This window comes from Tiliqua scincoides, chromosome 5 (assembly GCF_035046505.1).
Source record: "Tiliqua scincoides isolate rTilSci1 chromosome 5, rTilSci1.hap2, whole genome shotgun sequence".
In the NCBI taxonomy this organism is placed as follows: domain Eukaryota; kingdom Metazoa; phylum Chordata; class Lepidosauria; order Squamata; family Scincidae; genus Tiliqua; species Tiliqua scincoides.
The window spans coordinates 14,536,633-14,550,637 of NC_089825.1; the positions used below are offsets into that span (position 1 = coordinate 14,536,633).

Genomic DNA, 14,005 nt, shown 5'->3' on the forward strand with positions numbered 1-14,005 from the left:
GGCCCCCCCCCCCAGTCTAAACACAAAATTCATTTATGTTTCAAATACCTCTTATACACATAGCCTGAAGGTAATTTTATACAATATTTTTAAACAATTTTGTGCATGAAAAAAGGTTCCAGCATGATATGAAGTTTGTTATCTTATTTCTTGAGGCAAAAAAGTTTAAAAAGTCATGTTGGTTCTCAAAAAAAGTTCTGTATTTCAGAATACTCCCCATTTCAGAATTCCAGATGAGGGATGTCCAACCTGCATTATTACTCAGAAAGGTACGCATGAAATATAAAGGGATATAGTACATACTGTCTGCTAAATTTGCTTTACAGCACACACCATTGATTTTCAAACTTCTTAGCAGGGCCAAATGTTCAAATAAACACCAAACACTACAAAATTTAACCAACATGGTTCTATTTAAAAACTAGTTTCAACCATGGCACTCAGTGACAGCAATACAATACTTTCTTCACAAAGCGATGAATATAAAAATATGCCATAAATCCACTTGTAAACTAGTATTCTAATACATGTATGTCATAACAACATACTTTTCTATAACTCTTTCCTGAGATATTTTGGGTGGTTTTCATTTTATTGTGTTAAATGCATTATTTTTTTTTTATTATTAATTTTGATTACTTTAAAAACACTGGTGCATGTGGGATACTACCAAAATTACACATTTAAAGTAATTAATGCAAATATTGGGCAGAGGAGCAGCTTTTACCGATGTTGTATTCTGAAAACATGGAACACACATACTGCCTTAAACATTTGACTCTTTCTGGATAAGGAAGAGACACCTGAAATTTCAATTAATTAGAAAAACGCAGCTAAGTGTTTCAGGAATGTTAGAGGCTGGAGTAGAAGACAAATGATATAAAGGAAAAGTCATAATTCTCGTTGACTAGACATTGCCTGCAGAAGCATCTGTACACCTGTAGCCAGTTCACAGTTTCAACATTGACACTAGTCTGTCTTGGAAGAGCAAATGTCTTTTAAGGTTTCTAGCTCTTCTACTAGTTTCTTGTTTTGAACTTCTAACATCGCAACACGACTCTCCAGACATTTCACATATTCCTTCTTCCGTCGTCGACATTCTTTTGCAGCTTCCCTGAAAAAAGCAGAAATAAAAAGGGCAAACACACACACATTTTGGCATGCTACTGGATTGGGGGAAAGGACACAGTGACTAAAGCTCAGTATAATATGGAGGCAGTGATGCTTTTCAAATTTTGGGACAACTCCCAAATCTTTTGGGAAACACCTAAGAAAAAAACCGAGATCACAAAGGCCACATACTGCCCCTTCCTCAAGTGTCACATGGCAATCCGTAGAATTGCTTCATCTCATGCCTTCATCAGCGTTCATAACCAAAAAAAGGTCCATGGCAAAGGCCAATTATTCTGCTTTATGGCAATAAAGATCTTTGAGGGCCTTGAGTTCCTCAATGAGAGTCTTGTTTTGGTTTTCAAGTACAGCCACGCGATTTTCAAGACATTTGACATATTCCTTCTTCTTCCTGCGACACTCACGAGCAGCTTCCCTGGAACCAACACAAGGCAAATGACTACAACAGCAGTCAGAACACAATGAAAACCCGGATAAATAAGATCCTGCAATGCCAGAAATGCCACAATGAAATGAACAAGTGCCAATTGGTCAACTACACAACAAATCACACCACATGTTTATGCCACAAAAGTAAATGGACAACATGGAACAACAGATGAAGCTTAAGCGTAAAGAAGCATCAGCCGAGCGTATTTGGTGTGAGAAATCAGCACAACACAGACAGCCAAAATGTACTCTTATCACTTCTTAACAAGCCACCTCTACCTACAAAATCTTGCATTAGAACAAGTACATGGTCCCATGATGACATAATTAAAAAGGAAATTGAAGCATTATAACCTATTCTTGCATTAAAATTGAATAAAAGCTATATTCTCTCTTCAGATTAAAGTCTCAGTACCATTTTGAAAATTTTGCTGAAAACAGAAAGCAGAAGCTTGAAGTCAGTTATTACATTTTAAATGGACATGATTTATATATCATATACCTTCAGTTTTTAAATAATTATAAACCATAGAGATCTTTATTACACTTAAAAGGGTGAATCCCCCCTTGTCTTGTTTGTATTTTATACGAGGGTCGCCCAGAAAGTAATGCACCACATTTTTTTCTTCAACAATTATTTATTGAACACAATGAAACTTACACACAAGAAAGAATGATGTTTCTTCTAAACTCCCTATTTTTCCACGTAATCTCCGTCCAGTTCTATGGCCTTCCTCCAGCGAGACACAAGGGCATGTATGCCCTGTCGGTACCACTCCTTGTTCTGGTCACAAAGCCATTTCTGCACTGTGCGAATCACCTCTTCGCCATCCTCAAAATGTCTTCTGCGAATGGCATCCTTTAATGGCCCAAACAAGTGGAAGTCTGAGGGAGCTAGGTCAGGGCTGTAGGGTGGATGGGGTAACACGGTCCAACCCTGTTTAGTGATGTGTTCTGAAGTCCTCAAACTTGTGTGAGGCCGAGCGTTATCATGTTGAATCAAACATTCACCTGGGTTGTTATGGCGCCAAAGTCGCTGGAAGCACTTCTTGAGTTTGGTTAATGTCTTCACATTAGCTTCAGAATTAATGGTGCTCCCTCTTGGCATCACATCAATGAGTATGACGCCCTCACAGTACCAAAACACAGTGATCATGACTTTACCGGCGGAAGCAGTTGCTTTGAATTTTTTCTTCTGTGGAGATTGAGGATGACGCCATTCCATCGACTGTCGTTTTGTTTCGGGCTCAAAATGGTGAACCCAGGTTTCATCACCTGTCACAATCCTGGACAAGAACGCTTCCCCCTCATCTTCACAACGTTTCAGCAACTCAGAAGAAATGTTTTTTCTGAGTGATTTGTGGTCCACTGTAAGACAGCGCGGAACCCATTGTGCACACACTTTTGAGTAATCAAGAGCACGGATGATTGCATCCACACTTCCTTTGCTGATTGACAGCTTCAGCGCCAACTGCCTAGTCGTTATGCGTCGGTCCTCGCAAATGAGCACATCAGCAAGCTGCGTCTTGTCAGGTGTGACAGCCATGGATGGCCGCCCCGAACGCTGCAAATCTTGGAGCTCTGCCGAACCGCCTTCTAATGGCCTCACCCTCTGTGCCCAGCGACTAACCGTACTTCTGTTGACTGCACATTCTCCATAAACTGTACACAAACGTTTGTGAATGTTCCCAACAGTTTCTTTCTCCGCAGTGAGAAATTCAATGATGATACGCTGCTTGTAACGTACATCACTTACAGACGCCATTTCAAAACACTGCTGCAGCTACGCTATCTGTCTGAAGAAACCAAAAATTTGTGTGCGCGATCCTGAAAATTCAAATAATATATATCTAAAGTTTCGCATTCATACCATTACTGTAGGCTGAGAAAAAAAATGTGGTGCATTACTTTATGGGCAACCCTCGTAGTTCTTGACTGAAGCTGCTTTCTTTTTTTATTCCTCTGGCTCTGGCATTCTTTTTTTAAAATCACTTTTGTAAGCCACTTGGACACCTTCTTTGGATGGGAAAAGGCGGGATATAAATATTTTAAACAACAATCAATCATTACAAGGAACTCTGGAAGAAAGGTAAACTGCCACGTGGGGATAATGAGGCTGAGAGATTGTGGCTTTCCTGGCTATCGCATCTGGGTGAAATTTCAACTAGGGACCTCCCAGCACTCAATTTCTTGCCCGCTTCACTACACCAGTTATAACAAATTACGGAAACCACATACAAAAAACATGTTCCTTATGAAAAGGGGAGAGTTCATGCACTGCATCAATAACTGCCTCCTTACCTTTGTTTTGAACATGGGAAACTACTATTATGTTAAACTATTATGAATAGTTTTTAAATACTTCTTTTAGAACCTGCTCAACTGTAAGACCATCACTCCGTCATCGCTCTGCTGTCATGGACAGATCACTTCCTGGTAAGGTTTAGACTTGTTGCCGCCTCCTGTCTCCGCAGAGGTGGAGGACCTTATTGTATGGTTCGCCCCCGTAGACTGATGGATCCGAATGGTTTCCTGAGGGCTCTAGGGGATTTTCCTGCTGCTAAGGCCAGTGACTCAACTGAGGCTCTGGTTGATCTCTGGAACACAGAGTTGGCCAGGACTGTGGATGAGATTGCTCCTGAGCGGCGCCTCCCAGCCAGCAGAGTCAAAGTGGCTCCTTGGTTTATCGAGGAGCTTCGAATGATGAAGTGGCAGGATAGGCGTCTTGAGTGACAGTGGAGGAAGACTCGTGACAGATCCAATCAGACACAGGCTAAGGCCCACTACAGGGCCTACTCTGTGGCGATAGTGGCAGGGAAGTGCTTCTTCTCTGCCACTATCGCGTCTGCACATAGCCGGCCAGTGGAACTGTTCCGTGTGGTGCGGGGTCTCCTCCATCAGACCCCATCAGTGGATCAGGAGCACCACATGGAGGTCCACTATAACACCTTTGCCAGGCACTTTGCAGATAAAATCGCTCAGATTCACCATGACTTGGACTCCATGTTGACAATGTCTAGTGATGTCCCTGTGGCACCTGTCAATCCTGTTTTGTGGGATTCTTTTCAGCTTGTAGAACCTGAGGATGTGGTCAGGATCCTTTGGAGTGTGAGGCCATCCGCCTGCCCGCTGGATCCGTGCCCAGCATGGCTGGTTAGATCTGCCCGGGAGGGACTGGCCGAGTGGACAGAGAGGGTAGAAAATTCAGAGAGGGTAGTAAATAGAGGGAGGGGGTGATGCCTCTGGCATTAAAGCAAGCAGTGGTTCGCCCCCTCCTGAGAAAGCCCTCTCTAGACCCCTCTATGTTGGATAATTATTGGCCAGTCTCGAACCTCCCATTTCTGGGCAAAGTGATCGAGCGGGTGGTGGCGTCTCAGCTCCAGAGGATCCTGGATGAAGCAGATTATCTGAATCCCTTTCAATCTGGCTTCAGGCCTGCCTTTGGGATGGAGACGGCCTTGGTCGCCTTGGTGGATGACCTACGCCGAGGGCTGGATGGAGGGAGTGCATCCTTGCTAGTCCTTTTGGACCTCTCAGCGGCTTTCAACATCATTGACCATGGTGTCCTTCTGGGACGGTTGGCTGAGGTGGGGATTGGGGGCACTGTTTTGCAGTGGTTCCAGTCCTTCTTGGCCGACAGGTCCCAGATGGTGGTATTGGGGGACTCCTGTTTGGCACCCTGGCCCTTGAGGTGTGGGGTGCCACAAGGTTCTATATTGTCCCCCATGTTGTTTGACATCCACATGAAACCGCTGGGAGAGGTCATCTGGGGATTTGGAGTTGGGTGCCATCAGTATGCTGATGACACTCAGCTCTATCTCTCCTTTCCACCTGACTCCAGGGTGGCTGTCTCTGTCCTGGAGTGTTGCCTGGAGGCAGTTGGGATCTGGATGAGGGCAAACAAGCTGAGATTGAATGCGGACAAGACAGAGGTCCTCTTGGTGCAGAAATCCACAATGCAGGTGCTGGACTATTGCCCTGCTCTGAATGGGGTTGCACTCCCCCTGAAAGAGCAGGTTCGCAGCTTGGGGGTTCTCCTGAACTCGCAGCTCCTCCTGGATGTCCAGGTGTCGACTGTGGCCAGGGGTGCCTTTTCCCAGCTTCGGCTGATGCGCCAGCTGCAGCTGTATTTTTCTCAGGCGGACCTGGCCACGGTGGTCCATGCCATAGTGACATCAAGATTAGATTATTGTAACGTGCTCTGTGTGGGGCTGCCCCTGAAGACGGTTCAGAAGCTACAACTAGTGCAGAATGCAGCAGCATTCTCCCCAGCAGTGTCTTCTAGTGGCTGTCTGCTGGTGTTCTTTTGCATCTTTTTAGATTGTGAGACTTTTTGGGACAGGGAGCCATTACTTGTTTGTTTGATTTTCTCTGTAAACCGCTTTGTGAACTTTTTGTTGAAAAGCGGTACATAAATACTGTTAATAATAATAATTAAGCTCGGGTAGTTGCTGGGGATTGGTGGTTTGACTCTGTCACACCGCTACTCTGGCAGCTGCATTGGCTGCCCATTCGTTTCCGGGCTGAATTCAAGGTGCTGGTTATGACCTTTAAAGCCCTAAATGGCTTGGGACCAGCGTATTTGAGAGACCGCCTTCTTCCGTATAATCTGGTCCGTTCTCTAAGGTCATCAGAAGAGGCCCTGTTGGTTGTGCTGTCATTGAGAGTGGTGAAGGGAATGGCGGCCAGAAACAGGGCCTTTTCAGTGGTGGCACCTGCACTATGGAATTCCTTCCCCTTTGAATTGAGAGCAGCTTCCTCATTATTAACGTTCCGGTGGGGCCTGAAGACTTTTTTATTCAGGAAAGCCTGCAAGGCACTATAAGGGCTGTTTTTATATATTTATAACTTATGTCTTTTACTGCGTGCTTTCAGTCTACTGCTATGTATTTTATCTTGTTTTAATTGTTTTTAAGTGTTGTGTATTTTTAATGTTTATCTGTTGCCATGCATTTTAACTTGATTGTTAGCCGCCTTGGGTGCCCTTCGGGGAAAAAGGCAGAATACAAATCTAATAAATAAATAAATAAATAAATAAATAAATAAATAAATAAAGACCAACAAAGTATTTGCCATCTTTTTGTGATTGCTTATGCAATATTAATTCATAATTAGGCTAATTATATATGGGGTGACATCCTCATGCATGCACCATCTCCACGCATGAATCGGAAGCACTTCAGTTCATGCCCAGAAATGAGATGACATTTGTTCTCAGTGGCGGCCCCTCACGGAAACCCTTGATGTTGGGGTCCATTTCAGAGGGTACAGGGGAATACCGACAGAAAGAGATTAACAAGCATCGGGGTATGTGCTGCTGTTTGTCTCCTGGATGCTATTTATATAGTAGACAAATGTTTTAAAAAATACTGTGTTTTCATTACTGATAGAAGACACTAGATTCAACCTGAAGAGAGAACACGCAATCCAGATGATGAGACATGAATATTTCTGATGAGCAATTTAACGCAGAGGCATGAGAAAAAGCAATACCGTGAAAGCAGTGAGCAACAACAAGGTTATTCATTTTTCCCAGCAAAGCGCATACTAACAATATCCATTAGTATTAGCAATGGGCATGCACGGGCACCAAAGACAGAGGAAGTATAAAGATAAATGTTAGTACATTTACACACTAGAAAATATCCACCAAGAAATGCAAAGGCAAATCACAAAGCCTGAAGTCAGAAAAACTCCCACGCATAAATGTACCACATGAAAAGGATATTCTACAGCAAATTGATTTCACTGTAATAGACATGAAGTTGACTGCTGGAAAATTAACAGAGCCTACATCTAAAATTAAAGCAAAATGCTTGCACCCTTCCTTTACAAAAACAGATGCAACCATCTGCCTCAAACAGAATTACTATCAAAAGCACTACAGAGAATAGAGAGACTATATAATTTTATGTGCATTTTGTGTAGTTAATGCTATACATGTAGATTTGTATTGAACATATTATTTAATAATCTGAAGATGCTTTAGAGCAAGTGATCATTTTATATTCCTATCAAACAGCAGTTTCAGGGCAGGAAATGTCTACCTAATGCCTAAGAATATCTAATGCAGAAAGCTCTCCTAGTAATGCCCTTCGAGAAATATAAAATAAAGCTGACTCAGGGTGCAATCCTAACCCCTTATGTCAGCTGGAAAGCACTGACCTAAGGGGTTAGGATTGCGCCCTTAACATTCTAGTTACCTTAGAAGTTTTCCCGTGGCCTTTAACAATGTTTATGTCAACCAATTGTTGCTTCATTTGTTATGGTATAGCCAACAGGATGGCAAACTCGCATTCATATCTTATTCTGAAGTATTGGTGAAAGGGGTTTCAGAAAAAAACTGCATAACTAGGTTGGCACCACCTGGCATCAGCTTAATGCAACAGGATCCACAACAGAGGTTTCAGTGCTCTAAGTGGGTGTGCTGTGTGGCCCTCTAACAAGTTTTTCTATAGGTTGAAGAGTCTCACAAATACAACATTTTTCAAAGCCACTGATGCTTTAAATAGCATGATTAAGCATGAAGACCAAGAAGGTACTGCCCTCTTTCCAGTAACATGAAAAGATGCACAGTCTACACACTTAACTATTTAATTTCAGGAAAAAGGCTTTTTCCAGTAGTGGTGATTTTTTTTCCTAATCTTTCCCATCATTTGCTCTTGCACATAAAGACTCGCCTTTCCATTTCTGTTTAAATAACATGTGTTACCTATTTTTCATAAGCCTTAGCTCTCTTTTACGTGTAGCTTCTTCTGCTAGTTGCTGAGGGCTATGCAGTGTTCCTGGAGAAGCTGCCATCACTACCCCCTGGGGCAAGGCTGTGGTTGGAGTTCGGATCTGGTAAGTTGGCATGTCACCAGTAGCAGCTGCAATTTAAATATAAGAGAAAGAAAGGGGGGAAAAACAGTTTTAATGCACAAAATAGTGACAGCTTATGACCTGGTAAGTTGGTATAGCAGCCAAGAGATTGGGCTGTAAATTATGACTTTCTTGCTTCAGATCTCACCTCTGCTATGAACCACCATCGATGGTCTTAAGCAAGCCACTCCATCTCAGCCTCAGCTCCCCAGCTGCGGTATGGTGATAATGATGCTTACTCACCTTATAGGGTTGTTGTAAGGATAACAATGAGATAATACTAAGTGCTTTGCACATGGAGAAAGTGCTGTGCTATACAGGTGCTAAGTGTTATTATTATAGCCAAATCCAAGAATGGAGTACAGGTGGAGCCTGTTTATCTGCGGATTTTTCATCCAAGGATCTAGTTCTGTGCAGGATCCACATTGAGCCAGACTTGGCTCCAGCTGAGACCTTCAAAAGGGACCAGAGCTGAGCTGCGATACCCTCTGGAAGGCTTTCTGAAGCCCACAGAGGCAGCGCATGTCCGCCCGCTGTCTCTGCAGGCTTCAGAATGGCCCCGAGGAAAACCAGAAGTAACTTTTTTATGCCTCTTTGGGCCATTCTGAAGCCTGCAGAAGCAGTGAGCAGTTGTGCACTGCCTCTACAGGCTTCAGAAAGCCCTCCGGAGGGGGTCTCAATGACTGGGTCACCATACTACTGTACGTCCACAGGCCAGGAATGTCATATTTTCACTCCAATACATGTGATCCAAATGAACATGTATCTCCTTTGGCTAACAGCGTTGGATACCCAATACTAGGGCTTGGCAATGTTTTAAAAAAACCCGTCCTTAATGACCCTCTACTGCTCATCAGGTAGGGGGAAATTCCTTTCAGCAGAAATACTGTCTCTTCATGTAAATGATGAAGTGCTGTTGGGACCTTGCCTACTGTATATTTTGTACTGGGGCTGCCCAACCAGAAATGCCATCTGATGCAGGCTCAGGTCCACCACCCCTATGCTAAAACAAAACTTTTTAACTTAACAGCTCTTCACATGTTGCATTGAAACCTGGAGGTTGAGCAGCAACTCCAGCACGAAGCTAATCATTCTTCAATTGAGGAAGGAAAGTGGAGCGGTTAGAAAAAGGCAGTGACAGCAGCAGATGTGGTGACAGGCACCTCAAGTCCATTGCCCTTCGGACCCCTCAAAATCTGCCACCAATGCAGCAACTTCTAGCAGTGACATGGACAGGCCTAACCTGTTTGGTACAGTACTTATCACACTGTTGATCCTACATAAATTAAAAACAATGCCAACTGCAACAACAGAAAACATACAGGAACATACCAAAGAAATAGTCAGGTGGCAATCTTGTGGGATAAGCCTGCACAGTTTGTGACCCACCAAGCTGAACTCAGCTCACTGGTTACTGTGGTCTGTCAAGTAGCTGATAATTCCTATTTTTCCAGTCTCAGCAGGGAACAAAATCAGGATTATCTGGTCCTGATTTTGGTAGACTTCATTCAGTTTTGTGGGTCACAGGCATGTAAATCTATTATGGGACATGCTAACAGTTAATACCTCCAGGGAACTCTGCAGTTTTTACAAATTAGATACAGGACATTCAGCCTTTGAATGGAGGACAGCTATGGTAGCAGAGTGCCACAAAGGCCTAGAATAGTTTGTCTAACCAGATGGATACACTGGATGCACTCTCAACATTTCATGTCCACAAATGAAAACAAGGGCAGTGAGTAGCTGGTTGTATTAGAATTGAACTATTCACAGAAAGGGAATGGCTCAAAGAATTCAGCTTGTTAAAAACATTTAGGGCACAATCCTAACCAGGTCTACTCAGAAGTAAGTTCTATTTTGGTCAATGGGGCTTACTCTCAGGAAAGTGTGGTTAGGATTGCAGCCTTAGTCAATTCCTAAACAATCACATTTCCTGGCCCTTGATTCTATATACAATGCTCTTGAACTGTTCTAGGACCTGGGAGATCAGTGCAATATCACCAAGACAATAAAAGCAAGACTTTATTATCAAATGAAATGGAGGTGGAGCGAACCAGATCCCTGAACTTATCAATGATTCTTACCAAGTTCCACTCTTCTTTACAGGGGTAAACGCACAGATTGCCATCTGGTAGGTTTATACAGGCAGGGTTAAAAATCTAGACAGGGCATTACTCTTCCTGTACCCTCCACTTCAATATACTGCAGTACTACAGTTTAATGTTTGAAAAATTCTTGTATGATAAAAACTGTTTCAAAAAGAAAAGAAGTAAAATGGCAAAATAAGGTAGATCAGTGGCTCTTACACTTTTAGCATCGGGACTCACTTTTTAGAATTAGAATCTGTCAGGACCCACCAGAAGTGATGTCATGACTGGAAGTGACATCATCAAGCAGGAAAATTTTTAACAATCCTAGTCTGCAATTCTACTGACACATACCCAGGAGTAAGCCCCATTGACTATCATTGTTCAAAGAATATACAGAGTAGCCTCTTAAAAGTACAGATTTGTAACATTTCCCGAAATACAGTCACATACCATGGTAGCATCAAGTCTAATATATTAAAAATAAAATATTGAAATGAATGGGAACCCACCTGAAATTGGCTCCCAACCTACAGTCTGAGAAACTCTTACATATTAAAAATTAAATATTGAAATGAGTGGGGACCCACCTGAAATTAGTTCGTGACCCAACCTAGTTTGAGAAATATGTTTGCACTGTATAATTTTCGCTGAGTTTTGTTTTGCAATTAAACAAGTTTTACTAGAGAAACCAAGACTGGGGGGGGGGGGACACTAGATCAGATTTCAAACAGTCCTCAAAATAAAAATGTGTAGAATGTTGACAGGAATATCAGCCAAAATAATACTTCACCAAAAGTGAAACACCTGTCAGTACTGTTCAATTCCAACAAAGAAGCTGGTGAATGGCAGAAAGCAGCCCCAAAGAAAAGGACATGAATCAGACCCGATAGGAAGAACAGCCTCACCAACACCCTAAAGCATGTGCCTTATCAGACAGCGAGATTATAAACTTTACTCAAGTCTGCTGTGCAGTTCCTAGTCCTTTGCTCACGTGAGCCCACAAACTTTCGGTAAGGCTTTAGAGAAGATATAAACAGTAGGATTGACAGACAAAACAGGCAAGCCAAATTTACTTAGCTGGGGAGTATTCAGGCTACTGAATAATGCGAACACTATGAAGTGTTCCAGCAGTATCAGATGAAGCAGAAAGGAACTGACTAAATCACAGCATGACTCGTGGCTGACGTCAACGTGTGTCTTGTTTGTGGAGTTTAACTTTTCCTGCTCCGTTACTGAAACATGATTCCAGGAAATCAAATGACGTCAGTCTTTTGAACTCGATTAGCTGTGGAACAGACCATTTTCAAGTATGGGAGGCAAAGCAACAGCAACAAACAAAAAAAATCAGATGTCAAGCAAATATTAGAAAACCCGCAGCTCTCTCCAATTTCATTTCTGCTCTTTCTATCTGTCAGAAAGGAATGCCACAGAACAGACAACACACTGAAGGGAGCACAGCCCACAACTAGACTTCAGCTGATAGAAGTCAGGGGGGAAACCCTTCACACACTAAGTGAAGCCTCCCCCCCACAAAGACAGTTCCTTGTTTTATTTCTTTAAAAAAATTATTTTAAGCTTGTCCCAACGATCGCTACCAAAGAAAAGCCAAACTATGAAAACATATGAGCACTAGTAAAGAAATGCTGCATTTGCCAGGGAAATATGCTAACAGTTTATGGCATACTAAACAAATACAAATGTCCTTGGCAACTAAGTGCTGCAGACTAACAATGCTGAGGCTGTGATCCTGCACAAAACTAGGCAGCTTCAATGGGATTCTGGCTGCAGTCTGACTACAGTCTGAATTTCCTGCTTTTTAAAAAGCAACTTACAAAATTGCCTACCGGTTTCATCCCTCGTTACAGCCATGAGCAGCTTCTGCTTGGAGAGTTCTCCTCTGCCACCGGCTGAACATGAAATGTTCCAAACAAGCAAGCATGTGCAAGATTACAAGCTCCAGCACTGACATCATAATGACCTCACTAGCCTACCCCGTCATTAATGTGCTTTCTCACTGGAACAGCTCATTGAAACAAGAGCCCAGGGAAAACCTTTCCTAATAAACAATCCCTTCAGTTTTTCATCTACCCCAGCTTTTCTTTCCCCACAGTACAAACACCACAGAACCTGGAGCCAAACAGATAAATCAGATTTCACAGACGCATTTGTAGCAAGGGTGGAAATGTTCAGTGACAATGCTTTTAAAAGATGTGGTTTTAAGAAGTACTGTACTTTAACCACAACAATAGAATCAGCACTGATAAGACCATAAGGGCTGAGGAGCCAGGCAGAATGGTCTTGTACCACATTTAATTCTGTAGCATGTCAGAATGTTATATATGTACAGGACACAAAGAAGACTGAAGAGTGCTTTATATCCCACAAGGAGAACTTTTCCATCAATTATTCCCTTGACGTACTCCTGTTGCAAGGAAACAAACACCATGTAACAAAAATGGCATGGCTCCATATGACAAGTTTATTAAAACTGATTTTGCAGATACCCATCCATTTACCATGATTGCTCACCTACTTTCTTTGGCTTATTTTGGCAGGCTTATTTGGCAGGCTTATTTTGGCAATATTCTAAAAAGGAGGACCTGTTGCTAAAAAGTTTGAGAACCACTGCTTTGCAGAATTATCAGAATCCTTTGCTTCCCTACCATTCTAGAAAGTTAGGGTATAAAACCATGCACCCATAGCCTAGATTTGCTAACAATCGGTTCAGATGCAATTTTTGTAACCCCCATTTCCTTTTACTTCTAGTGCGTTACACACTGGCACTTTAATCATTGGCTAACTGCTAGAAATACTACTTGTACTACACACTTTCTGCATTCAAAATGTTTCACATGCACTATGAAGATGTCATCTTTACAGAAACCCTGCATGCTGAGCAAGTAGTGGCACATCTAAGGTAAGGCTGGTAGGACACATGCCCTGTGCGCTACCTGAAGGGAGACGCCACTGAGCAGCAGCGTCACGGCTAACTTTCGGCTTCTGCCAATCCACTGCAAACCTCCAAGCACAGCACTGTGCTTCAGGCTCTGCAGTGGTTTGGCAAAAGTCAAACCAGAATGCCACTAGAGATGGCAGGTGGCAACCATATTGCGAAGCTGCCGCCACACTCCTCCAAACCGAAGGTGACACCACTGTATCATGTGAAATCACAGCATCACTGCCCCATGTGGCACTGTCCCTAGCTACGCAATTGTGAGAAAGTATTATCCCCACGTAACTGAGGCAGAGAGGGTGTGGCCTGCCTATGGCCACCTAGTGAGTTCATGGCAGATGCAAGATTTGAACCAGGGAAGTCCTGATCAGTAACTTTGGGTGCAATCCATAAGAACAGCCCCACTGGATCAGGCCATAGGCCCATCTAGTCCAGCTTCCTGTATCTCACAGCGGCCCACCAAATGCCCCAGGGAGCACACCAGATAACAAGAGACCTGCATCTTGTAGGATCCCCTTTTAAAGGCATCCAGGCCAGTCGC

At 43.0% G+C, this 14,005-nt stretch overlaps 1 protein-coding gene across 12 annotated transcripts in view; it reads right to left on the reverse strand.

The window, feature by feature from the left end:
* Positions 1 to 394: 394 nt before the first annotated feature.
* Positions 395 to 14,005, reverse strand: part of CREM (cAMP responsive element modulator) — a 28,188-nt gene continuing 14,577 nt past the window's right edge. For 5 of the 12 annotated variants that reach the window (XM_066631395.1, XM_066631392.1, XM_066631394.1 and 2 more), the window contains 2 exons: positions 8,273 to 8,429; positions 1,244 to 1,546 (listed from right to left, as the gene is read on the reverse strand). In XM_066631395.1, coding sequence (XP_066487492.1) covers positions 1,402 to 1,546; positions 8,273 to 8,429 — 302 coding nt within the window. In that variant the 3' untranslated portion in view covers positions 1,244 to 1,401. Of the gene's footprint in view, positions 1,115 to 1,243; positions 1,547 to 8,272; positions 8,430 to 11,584; positions 11,661 to 12,343; positions 12,426 to 14,005 lie in introns of those variants that run through there. The other 7 variants (XM_066631396.1, XM_066631393.1, XM_066631390.1 and 4 more) reach the window with 5 other exon arrangements.